The 15,225-nt window shown below is 61.3% G+C and overlaps 1 protein-coding gene across 3 annotated transcripts in view; it reads right to left on the reverse strand.

The window, feature by feature from the left end:
* Positions 1-7,605: 7,605 nt before the first annotated feature.
* The window catches only part of SLC5A6 (solute carrier family 5 member 6), a 36,302-nt gene continuing 28,682 nt past the window's right edge, over positions 7,606-15,225 (reverse strand). For all 3 annotated transcript variants that reach the window (XM_054022092.1, XM_054022094.1, XM_054022093.1), the window contains exons 15-16: positions 15,014-15,135; positions 7,606-8,302 (exon numbers count right to left, since the gene is read on the reverse strand). In XM_054022092.1, the coding sequence (XP_053878067.1) occupies positions 8,138-8,302; positions 15,014-15,135 (287 nt within the window). In that variant the 3' untranslated portion in view covers positions 7,606-8,137. The remainder of the gene's footprint in view (positions 8,303-15,013; positions 15,136-15,225) is intronic.

Raw genomic sequence — 15,225 nt, forward strand, 5'->3', positions numbered from 1 at the left:
CCAGTTCCTGTTTCATGGGAGGCCAGCGGCCAGGTGCTGCCTTGGCCCGTGTGGCCTCACACCAGGCCCTGGCCCAGGACTCGCTCTGCAGCATGGAGGCCCTTGCAGGCGCTCGAACGCCCTGCAGCTCCTGGCCTGGCTTTGCTCACTCTCGGGCCCGCGGTTCAGGATGTGTCGAGGACGTCCCCCGGCCGCAGCCACTTCCGTGCATCTTTCAGCTGCCTTTTCTCGCAGCCCTGCTCTTCTCCTGGGCGACTGGCTGTGGAGTTGGGAGTGCCAGCACCGAAAGCAGGAACTGCTCGCGGGAAAACCCACCATGCACAGCACAGCCTGGCCAAGAGCTGCCCGGGCAGGACTCCGGCGTGCCACCCGGGCTCAGGGGCCACAGCCTGCGTGGGAACAGGCACAAGGCACTGCCTGGGGCACCCCGGCCTTGCAGCACTTCCAGATCCAGATTTTACCCGGAATCCCTTGGAAACGGTTCCTAAATGGGCTGTAGTGGGCATCAGCTGGAACCAGGCCCTGGGTGAGATCGGTTTGGGGAGGGGCAGAGCCCCAGGTGTGTGCCAAGCATGTTATCAAATGTGACTGTGTTGGGGTGTTCCTACATCTCTGGCTCCCCTTGCTGGGGCCACTACCCCACAGTGGAGCCCCGTGAGCCCAGCAATTCTCCGGCCAGCGGAGTACACGGGGCTGTCCCAGCACTTGGGAGAATCGGCTCTTAACAGCAAGCAGGTTTCACCCGTCACCATAGTGCAGCACCAAAAGTGACTGGAGAGTCCTGTGAGCCGCTCTTTGAACTTGCCAGCTATTGCCTCAACAACTTCCGGTGGCAGTGAGTTCCACAGGCTAATTATGCAGCTTGTAACCAATCTTTCCTTGTATCAGCTCTGAATTTCCCCCTTTGAACGTCCTTGACGGTCCCTTAGGCTTGGCCTGTGGGGCTGGGAGAGCAGAATCTGCCTTCTCTGAGCGTCCTGGTTTTAGAGCTTTGTAGCACATCCCTTCTCTGTCCCCCTGGAAGGCAACAAGCCCAGTTGTCTATCTGTGCACAGCAGAGGTTTTCCAGCCCGTGTTGCCCTCTGCTGACCCTCCCACTCTGCGCTCTCCTTGGCAGGGGAGGGCCCCACACTGCACACAGTGTGTCTGGATTATTCACCACCACCTTTCTTGTGTGACCCAACGCTGGGCTCTGTGCCCCGGGCGCTCCCTGCCCCCATGGGGGGCTGGGACAATGCACAGCTGGGAGGTGCCTGGTGCCGCGGGTGGGAGGCTCTGGAGGGGCTGCCGGTGCAGTGAGAGGAACCAGCGACCCAGCTCCATGGGAAAGAGGCCAGGGCCAAGGCTAGGGCTATAAATCTGTCCGGTACCTGGACAGCGTCCCGCTCACTAACGAGGCCGCCTTCTCCTCCGCTCAGCCGCTCTGCCAGAGGAGGGGGGTCCGTCCCCGCACAGCTGGGGCCTGGCGAGTGCTCCCCCCCTCAGCCCGCCCTGCCTGCCCCCGGCTCTCAGCAAGGAGCTACAGCGCCCCTGGGAGCAGGGCTGCGGGGCCCCTCACTGGGGCTGGCTGGATGTAGCTGCCCCGGGGAGCTGGTCTCCCCGTCCCTGGGCTGGGCCAGGGGCCTGGACGAATGGATGGACGGATAGACAGGGCCAAGGGGCCGTGCCACTGCACCTTGTGACCCTGCAGAGCAGATGGGGAGGGACCTGAGTGCTGCAGGGTGTTGGGGGGTGGGCGGGGGTTGGAGCTTCAGCCTCTGGCAGCTGGAGCCCACCTAGGGGCCAGGACAAATCACCCCCCATTCATGTCTGGAGAGGCCGCGGGGTCAGTTCTGCCCTTGCTCCCCTGCAGAGACCCCCCCCCCGCCCCTCGCATGGCCCTGCCCCTCTGCCAGGGCCCTGCCCTGTGCATGCAGCAACCCACCCCCCTTGGCCCTGCCCCTCCGCCACGGCCCTGCCCTGTGCATGCAGCGACCCACCCCCCTTGGCCCTGCCCCTCCGCCACAGCCCTGCCCTGGGGTTACCGCATGGCCGGGATTTGACCAGCCTGGCCCGATTTGCAGTTGCCAGAACAAAACCGGCCTGTGGCAGGCAGTTTGACATGGGGCCAAAGCAGGGTTCTCAATGGGGGTCGTGAGCTGGGAGCCCCCCCCGGCCAGGTGCGGGACAGCGAGGTTTGGGTATTTGGTGTCTGGGGGGGTTGGGCACACTCAGAGGCTTCCTGTGTCAATACAGAACATTTGAGAAGCACCGGGCTGCAGCGTTGTGTCTCCCCATGCGCCGGGCTGGCCAACGTGCATCGTCTGGGTCCGGCGAACGGCCACAGGGCAGGCGATGCCCGCGCAGAGTGTGGGACAGACAGCGGCCGTGCGGGGTCGAGTCACGCGTGTGAGGTGCCGTGCGACATGCTCTCAGTCGTGTCGAGCTGAGTTACCTCGCTAGGTGCTAGGCGTGGCTGCTGGGGTAGGGGCGGGGTTCCCTGCTGGGGCTGGGTTTTTTTGCAGCTCAAAGGTGGTAACCCTACCTGCCCCACCTCTCCCCCACAGCCGTGCCCCTGTGCTGCCCCAGGGCGGGGGGAGGATCCCTGGCTGATCCCGAGGGCCCGGCCCCCTCGGCTCCAGCCCAGCAAGGGCTCTGCTCCCCACTGCACACGGGACCCCTGACTGGGCCAAGGCTGTGCTAGGAACCACAGCAAGGGCCATGCGGGGTGGAGGGGTGGGAGAACAGCTGGAGGTGGGGGGAGGGGGCCTCTTCCTGCCCAACAGATAAGAGCCCCCAGTGTATTTGCAGCCTGGCTGTTCCAGGGCAGTGAAGGGGGGTGGGGGGGCTGGGAGCACAGCTGCGGGGAACAGAACAGCTCCAAGGCAAGGCAGAGAGAAAGGCTGGGCTGGGGCAGGGGGAACGCCCAGCTGCCCCTCAGAGGGGGCCTGGCCCCAGCTGACAGCACAGGGTGTGGCTGGACATGGGCCGCGGGGGCAGCTGCAGGACTGAGGGGAGCCCCCGCCCCACAGGGAGAGCCTTAGGAGTGCTCAGCATGGGCCGGCTAGAAGGGGGGGGATCTTGCAGGCTGGGGGGCTGGATTGGCTTGGCCCTGTTGTGCTGGTTCTGCATGCACTGGGGGGGGGGGGGGGGGGCTCAGGCTCACAGACGCTGAAAGGGGAGGGGGCTGACACCGACCCACAGGAATGTGCCATGCACAGCAGGCGGGGCAGGGCAGAGCCTGGCACTCGCTCACCCCCACCCCGGGGCAGCTCAGTGAGGCTGGCAGAAGCAGGCGCGGCCCTTCCACGTCACAGAATCACCGGCCTGGAGGACCCTCGAGAGTCCCCGAGTCCCTGCACTCAGGGCTGGACTCAGGACTAGCTCAGGGGTTCTCACAACACAGGTTTTGGTGGCCTCAGAGTGCGGCCACCAACGCTTGCTGCTACCTCCTGGCAATTGTTCCTGAAAGAATTCACTGGAGGAGAAACAAGCAAATATGCACAGAGATGTGTGCAAATCTCAGTCATGTATTTAGAGGGGGCTTTTTTTGCTGACTCAGTAAGAAAAATAACGTACGTGTCTCTGTTCTTGACTGGCTCTGAACAGAATCGACAGGGATAAGGTGCTTTGCACATGCTTGTCTTTTTTGTTGTTCTTTCTTTTGCTTTGTTGTTGGTTTAGATTTGCTGGCTAGTAACTCTGCTGCTGGGAAAAGTGATATGAACAGAGAAATATCCCTTCTCCCAGCAGATGTACTCAGCCCCAGGAAGGGGGGACAAATTAAGCCCGGGATGGGGGGGCAGGTAGGGAGGCCGATAGGGAGGTAGTGAGCCGGGGGGATGGAGCACAATGCCCTGCGCCTGGGGGCGGAAGTCTGACTCCAACGCCTCCGGGAAGGTGGGGAACTCAGTGGCTGCCTGCTCCTCCAGTGTTTGTCAGGGTCCAACCCCTGCTGCGGGCTCTTGGGGAGAGGCCACTGCTTGCCCCCCCCAACCACCACCCAGGAGGCTGTGGCCACAAGAAAAGCCCCTGGTGGCCTTATGCAGCCACGTTGGCCGCATTTGAGAAACTAGACCATCCCTGACAGGTGTTTCTCCAACTTGTTCTTAAAAATCTCCAACAACGGAGATTTCACAGCCTCCCTGGGCAATTTATTCCAGTGCTTAACCACCCTGACAGCTAGGAAGTTTTCCCTAAAGTCCAACCTGAACCGCCCTGACAACAATTTAAGCCCATTGCTTCTTCTCCTGTCCTCAGAGGTTAAGAAGAACAATTTTTCTTCCTCCTCCTTCTAACAACCTTTTACGTACTTGAAAACTGTGATCATGTCCCCTCTCAGGCTTCTCTTCTCCAGCCTAAACAAACCCAATTCTTTCAATCTTCCCTCGTAGGTCATGTTTTCTAGACCTTTAATCATTGTTGTTGCTCTTCTCTGGACTTTCTGCAATTTGTTCACATCTTTCCTGAAATGTGGCCCCCAGAACTGGACACAATACTCCAGTTGAGGCCTAATCGAGTGGAGTAAAGTGGAAGAATGACTTCTCCTGTCTTGCTCACAACACTCCTGTTAATACAGCCCAGAATTATTTTCACTTTTTTTACAACACTGATACACTGTTGACTCATATTTAGCTTGTGGTCCACTATGAGCCCCAGATCCCTTTCCGCAGGACTCCTTCCTAGGCAGTCATTTCCCATTCGGTGTGTGTGCAACTGATTGTTCCTTCCTGAGTGGATACTTTGCATTTGTCCTTATTCAGTTTCATCCTAGTTACCTCAGACCATTTCTCCAGTTTGTCCAAATTTGCCCTTTTCCAGTCTTCTGGAATCTCTCCCGTCTTCCAGGACTTCTCAAAGATAATCGCTAATGGCTCAGATATCTCCTCAGTCAGCTCCTCGAGTATTCTAGGATGCATTTCATCAGGCCCTGGTGACTTGAAAGCATCGAAGGGCACTAGCAGTGATAAGTGTGTGGCCACGGCAGAGTGGAGGGAGAGCGCTCTCCCAGCGCTGTAAAAACCTAGCTCCACGAGCGGCGCGGCTCCCAGTGCTGGGGCACTGGCTACACTGGCGCTGAAACTTGCCGTGCTCAGGGGGGTGTTTTTTCACACCCCTGAGCGAGGAGCTTGCAGCGCTGTAAAGCACCAGTGTAGACAAGGCCTAACTTGTCTAAGTGATTTTTGATTTGTTCTTTCCCTATGTTAGCCTCTGACCCTACCTCATTTTCACAGGGATTCGCGACAGACGTCCAATCGCCACCAACCTTCTGGGTGAAAACCGAACCAAAGACGTCATTAACACCGCTGCCATTTCCCCACTGTCTCTTATTGCTTCCCCCTCGTCGAGTAACGGGCCTGCCCCGCCGTCCCTGAGCTTCCTCTCGCTTCCACCGTATTTGGAGAATGTTCCTTGTTCCCTTGTGGCTTGTGAAAGTGAAATGAATTCTATTGAATTAAAGCATGCTGTATGTACCTTTAAGTAGAAGTGAGAAATGCTGCAAGCCAGGGGGCAGGAAAGCAGACATTAACTGCTTAATGAATTGCCCCACGTAAGGGCAATTGGTGAAGCATTAGCCTCAGATTGATGAGAGTTAACAAGGAAGCAGGTTATGCATATTGTGCTCCATGCAAATGTTACAATTTTGCTCTCTCTGTCCCTTTGTTTAGTTCGCACCCTTTTATCTGTATAAATAAGCCTGTTTGAATCTTGCAGGGGGGCTCACATTATCTGAATGTATTAGCAGAGCGCTGTGCTAATAAAACAGAGTGGTCTGACAAACTGTGAGTCCTGAGTCTAACTTTCACAGGCTCGAGCTGGTTTAATCTCGTTTTCTGCCTGGGCGCTACCTGCTCGTGTTGTTTTTCAGCAACATTTTCTACAGGTCATTTAGGTCCCGTCTTACCCCCGACCCCCTGGGCCTGGCTCATCCCCCTTGCAGCCCACACCCCCGGGTAGTGCTGGCCAGGCTCATTTTAAATGCAGCAGGTGATGGCCCCCCGCCATAAGCCCAGCTGCCAACTCTGCCCCCCACTTTTAAGGAGCCAGCCCCCTGGGCTTTCTGCCGTGCCTGGCGCTGCAGCCCTGGTCCAGGAACAGGGCAGGGACTGGAGCGAGCCGAGGCCCCCATCAGAGCCGCGACTGGCTCCTCCTGCCGCTTGGGGCGTCCCACCCAGCCCGGGACAGTCAGAGGCTGGGGAGCAGGCGGGGAGGCAAAGCCACAGAGCCAGCCCCATCCCACACCGCTGGGCTTGCCCGGCTCCGGGCAGCCTCTGCCCGTGCTGACCAGCAGCATTGGGCCCTGCTGCACGGGCCCAAGGGCGACCAGGTGGGTGCGACTGCAGAGCCGGAGGGGTCAGCCAGGGTCCCGCCTGTCGGAGCTGGGCCCAGCCCTGATAGCCCCGTGCCAGGAACACCCCCAGGCTGCAGCTGCCTTCCTGGCCCGCGGGCTGGGGCGTGTGCAGCAATTCTGGCAGATGCCCGTGGCTCGGGGGTGCCCCAGGCCTGAGCGCCCACGCTGGGGGCCAGAGCTGCCCCATCCTGCCCAGCCCCCGCTGGGTCTTGGGCCGGGGGAAGGGGTCCCTTTCCCTGCAGGCGGGTGGGGAGGGGGCTCCGCAGAGCAGGGCCCAGACACCACACGGCAGCGTAATCGCAGAGAATCACTTTACTGAGACAACAGCCCCCGGTGCTGGGGGCAAGAGACAATTAACGAACAATTAGAACAACTCATTGAACAGAATCAGGGAAGGACCCCAGGGGGCAGGGATGGGGGGGCTGTGAGTGGGGGCACTGGCTGTGGGGGGCTGCAAGCAGGGGGCAGGGATGTGGTGGGGAGGTCTGAGAACAGGGGGCACTGGCAGTGGTGGGGCTGCCAGCAGGGGGCACCATTGCAAATTGTAGCTGTGGCCCTGCGTACCCCCACCGGCATGCACCAGCCCTGCCCCAGCCTGTGCGGGCCCCTCCACGTGGCTGCACGCGTCAGAACCAATCTACCCCCAGCACAGTCGCTGACCCCCGGGTAATGTGGGGGGCACAGGCCGGGCTCTGCACCAGGGCGAAGGGGAGCCCAAGGCAGGGCAGCACCAGGACTCCGAGCCCGGCTAACGGCCCAGGTGACAAGGGCAGCCCCGCAGCCCCCAGGAATGCAGCTGGTCCATCATCTCCACCTGCAACTGGAACAGGGGCCTGAGCAAACTACAGCTCCCAGCATGCAGTGCAGTGCCTGGCATGGTGCAAACCGGGCACCGGGGGCCACCACACCCTGTGAGGCTGCAGTGCAGAATCCCACGGCCAGAGCGGGAGGTGCTGCCCCGGGCTGGGCCCAGGGGCAGGCTCCCAGCCTCGCTCCCCCTGTCATGAGCCGACCTGAGCCCAGGGGCCGGGGCCCAACGGCAGGGAAAGGCACATGGCCCCCGCCGGGTGGGGCCAGGGCAGAGTCTGTTAGGAGCAGGGCCCATCTCAGCGCTGGGGCACGGAGCAGGCCAATGGGAGGCTAAGGGACAGGGCTCTTGGCTCCAGGGGCAGACAGTCCAGACATCAAGAAATGAGGGGGGGTCCAGGGGTTCTGCAGACACCCCCTCCGCCCCCCATGGGCAGGGGCGGCCTGCGCAGGGATGGACAGACGGACGGACTGCGGGGATTAGTGCACCTAGAAACGAGGGCCTGATCCTGGGCACCTGGCCCCACGCAGCGGGAGGCCGGCTGGTCCCCTCACAGCATCGCCCGGTGCATCAGTGCAAGGCCCAGCTCAGGGCCTGGGAACCAGTGGGGTCTCACCCTGTCCCCAGGCTTGGCACATCACAGCAGTTAATCCTGGGCCATCCAGGGCATGCGTGGGCAAGTGGCCAGCAAGGCAGGGCTAGCCCAGTCCCAGGCTAGGGCCTGACCCCATCAGCCGGGCTCCTGTAGTGCAGGGTGGGCGCCAGTCACCCCAGGGGGTCATTTGGTGCTTTGCGGCCTGAGTGTGCGTGGAGCCCAGAGCCACAGGCAGGGAGCAGGTAGGGGGGCCAGGAACCCGCCCCAAAGGGGAACAGCCCCCTTGCGCTGTGCGCGCTCAGTGGGGCCATTCCCAGGCCGAGCCCAGTGCTCTCAGAGGGGCCTTTGTGTTCCACCCCCAGCGGCCGGATACCAGCTACCGCTCTACCGCCTGCGGCCCCGCTCAGAGCGATGTCTCCTGCAGGATGTAGGTGTGAGCGCCCTCGGCCCTGGCAAAGCCCTCGCCCTCCGTCTCCTCTGCACGGGCCAGGCCCCCGATGGGGCCATTCAGCATCCCATTGCCGGTCTTCTCCGGGGCCTGGGGCGCCGGCTCCACGCAGCTCCCGTCCTGCGCAGGGAAAGACGAGGGTGAGAGGGGGACTGGGGTCTTTCCCCGCTGGCAGGCACTGGCTCCTAGCTGGTCCAGGGGGGAAGGAAATAGGCCATGGGGCTGGCCCACGGACCCGCTCCCTCTACCCCTGCCAGCCACCAGCTGCCTTTGCTCCCAGCATTCAGGACAGGCCCTGCTCGAGGTCTGGACTCAGGCCAAGTCCCGGGGCTGCTACTGCCTGGAACAGCCAACGCCTCCCAGCCTCCTTCCAACCCGCGGCCGCCTGCCCACCCTGCAGGGCCCCACCCTGAGCCGCCGGCTCTAGCCCAGCGGTTAAAGCTCCCAGGCCCGAGCCAGCTCAGAGCGCAGCAAACCCCGGCTGGCTTCCTGGAGCGAACGTCCCGGTCCCGGCCCAAGCTGCATTGGGGCGAGGCCCTGGGATGGACCCCGCCCTAGAGGTGCTGATGATGGCTCCCGCCTGTCAGCGGACAGAGGCCAGACACCCATTCTTGTCCTGTGTCCCCTCGGCAGCGCTCGACCTGCTGACCAGGGCATGCTTGGCTGGCCTGAGCGAGGTGGACGGGTCCAAGGCTGAGTCCTTGCTGGAGGGACGCACCCAACGAGCAGTGCTGGGAACGGCCCCCCGGCTGTGTGCCACAACGACCACGTCTCCCTCGGGCCCTTCTCAAAGCCACCTGCAGACGCTAGGTGAGCCGGTCAGACGCCGGGGCCGCAGCGTCACCTCCCCGTCTGCCCTTCGCCACGTTCCAGCCCCCACGACCCCCGAGATGGCCCCAGGCCTGGAGAACAGCTGGCTCCAGCGCTCCCGAGCCAGGCTGAGGTCATCGGGCCCCAGGGCCATCTCCATGGGTGAGGGTCAGCTCAGTCCCCGGCCTGGGAGATGGCTGGATTCAGCAGCACCCGGCAGTGACGCCGGCGACCATCTCCGGCTGGCTCGGAGTCCAGCCCCATCCCAGCAGTAACGCCGAGGTCCTAAGCGATCCCAGTGCCGGAAGGCTGAGACCACCAGCTCCATGTACCCAGCTCACTGTAGTGCTAACCTGTTGTAATGAACTGGGACTGTTCTTAATGTGGTCTTTGAATGCTGAGTGGGGAGTGTTGGCTGGGAAGGCAGGGGAGTGTGGCTAGGACGGTCTGCATTGGGGGATGGGAGACTGGCCTTGAGGGAAGATACCTGAGCATGTAAGGTGAGAACCCAGGGAGGGGTTAGAGGCCAGGTGACACCTCTGCCCGGAAACTGGACAAAGGCTGGGGAGAGAGTCTTCAGAGCTGGCTGGTGGAAGGGCTGGGAGGCTCTGACCCCCCAAGGGGGCTGGGGCGCCCTGGGACCCCAAGATGGACCTATCTGAGGGGGGTAGTGTTGTCTGTGCCTGCAAGACCTGTCTTGGACTGTATTCCTGTCGTCTAAATAAACCTTCTGCTTTACTGGCTGGCTGAGAGTCGTGGTGAATCGCAGGAAGCCAGGGGTGCAGGGCCTTGGGTCCCCCCACACTCCGTGACACCTGTATCTACCAGGTGTCATGTGCTATGTCACCAGGAAACTAATGTCTTCCTGGTCATTCATGTTCTTGCGTGATGTACGTGCAGTGTGTAGTAAGAGTTATGGATACACGCTGGAATTACACTAACGGGTGTTTAAACCAGGCACGTCAGGGGAGTTGGTAAACAGGAAGGCGTCTTTGCTTCTATGCCCAGCCCAGGGTCAAACAGAGACAATGCAGGTCCATTTACGTGTCAGACAAATGAAGCCCCAAGCTACCACCTGGGGCAGGAGAAAGCTTACAGCAGGGAAGAGAAACTTTCTCTGGGCTATAAAGACAGGGGGTCTGAACCTCACATGCTAAGCAATTGGATCACCTGATTGTGTCCAACATTTCTGGATTATAACCATGTATGGAGTGAGGTGTTTAGTGACAGCCTGGCACACGCTGGTGATTAACAGCACCACCAAATGTCTGCACGGCCATGACACTCCATCAGGAACTATGGGACATTACGTTTCACAGAGTGTCCTAGCAAAGGAGAAACAGGTCCTTCCCCCCCAGCAGGGAACGTCACCGCTGTCCCCGTCTCCTACATCCATTAAGCATGGCGGAGTCACAACCTGGAAGCCCCATTTCCAAGCAGAGGATGGGAAGCCCACAGGAAGGGAAAAACATTCAGCCAATCGGCCTCTGGAAACAAGGACATTGGCCTTCGGGAGACATCGGCAAAGCCAGTTGCCATCTGTGACACCCGGCACTAGGCAGGCGCAAGGGAACAGGGCTCTGGCAAGCCGAGAAAGGTGGGTCCTTCAAGCCAGAGGAGGGGGGGTGAAGTCTCTGCAAACTGAATGTAGGTGAGGAACCTGTGTAGGCAAAGAGCTTTCACCAAAAGAAACCAGCCCCTTGCACGTCTGCGGAGAGCCAGCCAGCCACGGCTAGGAAGGAGAAATCCACCTTGAACAAAGCCCAGATCACTGGAAAGTGTCTTTGGTTGTGTTTTACTGGTCGCTGTCTGTCTCCATTCCTTACATACCCTGATGGCTACTTTGTGACTCGTTTGTTTATTTGTACGATAAACCAGCTCCGGGCGGTGCGGGAAGGGCAGGGTGGATTTGCCCCAGTTAGGGTGACAAGATGTGATCTGCTTTGGTCACTCTAAAGGAGCAAGGAGCCGTATTATTGCTCTGAGTGGGCCGGAGAGGGCTGGGCGCTGCAGGGCACATGGTTTTAGGAACATTCAGGACTGGAGTGTGTCGGGGCCTGGGATGAAGTGGGACATTTCTTAGTGTTTTGCATGAACCCTATGTGTGCCTCAGTTTCCCTGTGTGCTGCATGTGTAACGAGGGGATGGAAGTGGGGGTTGCAGAGGACCAGGTGAGACCTTGTCTAGCAGCCAGGACCCCAGACACAGCCTGGAGCTTGGGGACCCAGTGACTAGTGCCCGGGAGGCCCAGCCCAGCATGGGAGCCAGACGGTTACAGCCAGCGGTCCGTCTGGGCCTCTACCAAGTTAACCCTGTGCGGGTTCGGTCTGCTCAGTCTGTCCCTGAGCCTGGGGCACTGGGCCCGTATGTGGCCTTTTTGGCCACAGTGGTAGCAGCCCATGTCCCATGGGTCCCCCCGGGTGGGTCGGATGGTCCTGACGCCGGATGTTCCCTTCTGATGGGGTTTTTCTGTATTTTCCCACGGGGATGTCCCATGGTGACTCTCTCTCTGTGTTGTGGTGGGACTGTTCCTTTGGGACTCCTCCCTTCTATCTCCTGACCGGCTCTTTACAAACTCATCGGCCAGCCGGCCTGCATGTCGCGGGTTCTCTGGCTTTCTGTCCACCAACCACAGCCTCAGGTCGGATGGGCACCGCTCATACAGTTGCTCCAGTACCAGCAGTTTGACCAGGTCCTCCTTCATCTGGGCCCCATCAGCCCACTTGCTGGCGTATCCTTCCATGCGGACGGCTAGTTGCAGATATGAGATCTCAGGGGTTTTATCCTGACTCCGGAACCTTTCCCGGTACATCTCAGGAGTCAGCCCAAACTCACGTAGCAGGGCCTTTTTGAATAGTCCGTAGTCCCCTTTCTCTGCCTCTTCCAGTTGGCGGTACAATGCCACGGCTTTGGGGTCCAGTAAGGGGGTAAGGACCCGGAGTCTGTCCGCGGGATCAACCCAGTGCAGCTCGCAGGCCGTCTCAAAGGCCTCCAGGAAGTCATCCATGTCCTCCCCCTCCTTGTATGGGGCCATGATGCACTTATCAAAGCTCCGTGCAGTCCTGGGTCCCCCCTCACTCACCGCAGCCGGGGGTTCGCTGCCCTTCAATCTCGCCAGTTCCAGGTCATGCTGACGCTGTCTCTCATTCTCCTGTCTCTGTCTCTCTTCATGCTGACGCTGTCTCTCATTCTCCTGTCTCTGTCTCTCTTTCTCCTCCCGTTCATGCTGACGCTGTCTCTCTTCACGCTGATGCTGTCTCTCTTTCTCCTCCCGTTCATGCTGTCTCTGTTGTTCACAATCCTCCAGCTCTCTCAGTTTTAGCTCTTTCTCCCATTCCAGCCAATTCCGCTCCACGGATGCCGAACGTCGCCGGGAGGATCCTCTGCTGGCCGGCGAGCTTCGCCGGGAGGGTCCCCTGCTGGCCGGGGGGGCCACGGCGCCTTCGGTATTTGCTGGGCTCCTCCCCACCCTTCCCCTAGGCATAGGAAGGAGGGGTCTCGGGAAGCCCTCAGCAGCCGGCTGACCACTCCCAGCTGGGACAGACACTGGTGCCTGCGCTGCATTTGCCAGGCTGCTTCCCTGAGACACAGGGATCAGTTCATTCGCGCGATCTTCCGCCTCTAGCTGGGCAATGAGCTGTTCTTTGGTGAGCCTCCCACTGCGCAGCCCCCTCTGCTTGCACAGCTCCACCAGGTCGCTCTTAAGCCGCTTGGCATACATCTTCCTGCTGGCCACTCACCGGCCTGTGTGCTCACAGCTCCCCACAGTTCCCAGGGGGCCCCCTAGTGTGCCAGCCCTTCTCGAGGTCACCGCCTCTCTGCTAGGGTCGAGCTGCAGACTCCTCCACCCCTGGGACCACTCGCTGCGATCCCCCCGGGGGACCCTGTTACTGCAAAAGTCCTTCTCGCTGGTGACACACTCCCCGGGGTAATAACCGTCTCTCTCTCACTCTTCAGCACGCCTGGTCCCCGTCAATCCCCCTTCGTTTTACTGCTCCCCAGTCACTTACTGCAGGAAGCGCCGTCCACGGGGTGCAGTAGATCCCACCGCTGCCACCAGTTGTCGCGGAGTATTGGGGGACTCAGGGCCCTGCACCCCCGGCCTCCTGCGATTCATCATGACTCTCAGCCAGCCAGTAAAGCAGAAGGTTTATTTGGATGACAGGAATACAGTCCAGGACAGGTCTTGCAGGCACAGACAACAGGGACCCCCTCAGTTAGGTCCATCTTGGGGTCCCAGGGCATCCCAGCCCCCCTTGGGAGGTCAGAGCCATCTCTCCCTCCCAGCCATCTCTCCAGCCTGCTTCCCACCCTCTCTTCAGCGACCCCTCCCACAGCCTTTGTTCAGTTTCCCGGGCCCCGGAGTCACCTGGCCTCCAACCCCTCTGGGTTCTCATGTTACAAGCTCAGGTATGTTCCCTTGGGCAGACTCCCATCCCCCGATGCAGACCATCCTAGTCACACTCCCCTGTCAGCATTCACACACCCCAGCAAGAACAGTCCCAGTTCGTCACAGGAGGACAACGGGCTGAGGAGAGAGAGGCCGGGGGACCTGCCCGGCCAGTTCCAGCCAGGGCGGGACAAAGGCCGGAAGAGAGAGGGTGCAGGCAGCCTGTTTACCTGGGACGGAGGACACAGGTCAGATGAGGGGCTGGTGGGGGAGGGGATATTAGGTGGCTGGCTGGAAGGAGGGGGCGGGGTGGGGCTGGCCTGGGGACAAAAACCCACCTTGGCCCATGGGGACCGGGACAGACCCAGCTGGCCAGGCCCGAGGGCCCTGAGAACTGCCTGGGCTGGGTCCACCTGTGTGGCTGGTTGAGTCACTGCAGGCTGGAGATCAGGGGGCGTTGCTCCCTCTGGGGGGAGTCCCTGGGGGCCCAGAGCGAGTGGGCTCCCTGAGGGGGCCACGGCAGAGCCAGACGTGCTGGGGGCCCAGAGGTAAGTTGCTGGGAGGGGGTGGGGCAGAGGGCCTAGTCCCAGAGACCGATGGGGGGGGCCTGTCGCACTGAAGGGGTTCTATGAGTCAACAGTGTGCCTTGTTGCCAAGAAGGCTAACGGGATTTTGGGCTGTATAAGTAGGGGCATTGCCAGCAGATCGAGGGACGTGATCGTTCCCCTCTATTCGACAAAGCCCTGGCTGGGATGATTTAGTTGGGATTGGTCCTGCTTTGAGCAGGGGGTTGGACTAGATACCTCCTGAGGTCCCTTCCCACCCTGAGATTCTATGATTCTCCCCGGGACTGTACGGAGCCCAGAGCCGGGGACTGTCTGGGACAGGGCCCCCTGGCCTGTGGAAGCAAGCGGGGCTCCAGCCAGGGTCCTGGGGAGTGAGCGTGTGGGGCACACACACTCGGGGCGTGACCAGCGGGCTAGGAGCTACCGGACCCAGGGCGAGCGGTGCCAGCCCCCAGTGCTGTGACCTGCCTCCGGGCCGAACACACCTCACTGCCTCCATGGCTAGGAGACCCCGCCCCACTTCTACACCCCCCATCTGCATCACGGCAACGCGACACACCTGGGCAGGGAGCCCTGGGCACTGCGGGGACTCCAGCCAGCCCAGCCTCCGCAGCACCTCTCCTCCGCAGCCAGGCTCCTGCCAGCGCATCCCACCTGCCCACGGCATCAGGCCGGTTCAAGGTCTCGGCCCTTCCCTCTGGGGCGCCCCGGGGCCCGGGCCCAGCGGATCTCGGAGCCGAAAGCTCCAGGGTGGGGACGGAGGTCGACAGCTCTGTCCTCAGGCCCTCACCAGGGCCAGGCTCGCCTGGGTGGGAGACGGAGCTGCCATGGGGCCTAGTCTGGATGAAACAAGGACCAGCCGAGCCTCCCCGGCCGTGCCCAGCTCCAGGCCTGTGGAGCCGACCGGCCCCCCCGAGAGCAGTCCCGCGACAGGGGCTGTGCCCGGCGACGACGGGGGCTTGGGCGGGAACTATATGGAATAACGTGGGGGCGCGTCGCCGGGCAGGGACGGTAACTGGGGTCCCGGCCTGCCCTGCCGCACTCACAGGGCTCCCAGCCACTCACCTCAGCGGAGCAGCCCACCCCACAGGTCAGCCGTTTCCGGTACCTCTGGGGCAGACAGCAGAGCAGGCGGGGCAGCACGGGGTAGATAGTGCGAGGGTTGACGGTCGCTCCCTTGGTGGGACCTGCCAGGGCGAGGGACAGAGCACAGGGGGTTACACGGGCCCCTGCGCCCCTCAGACTGTCCTGCTCCTGGTGCCAGGCCAGGCCCTACG

The sequence above is a fragment of the Malaclemys terrapin genome, chromosome 3 (genome assembly GCF_027887155.1).
Source record: "Malaclemys terrapin pileata isolate rMalTer1 chromosome 3, rMalTer1.hap1, whole genome shotgun sequence".
Classification (NCBI taxonomy): Eukaryota; Metazoa; Chordata; order Testudines; family Emydidae; genus Malaclemys; species Malaclemys terrapin.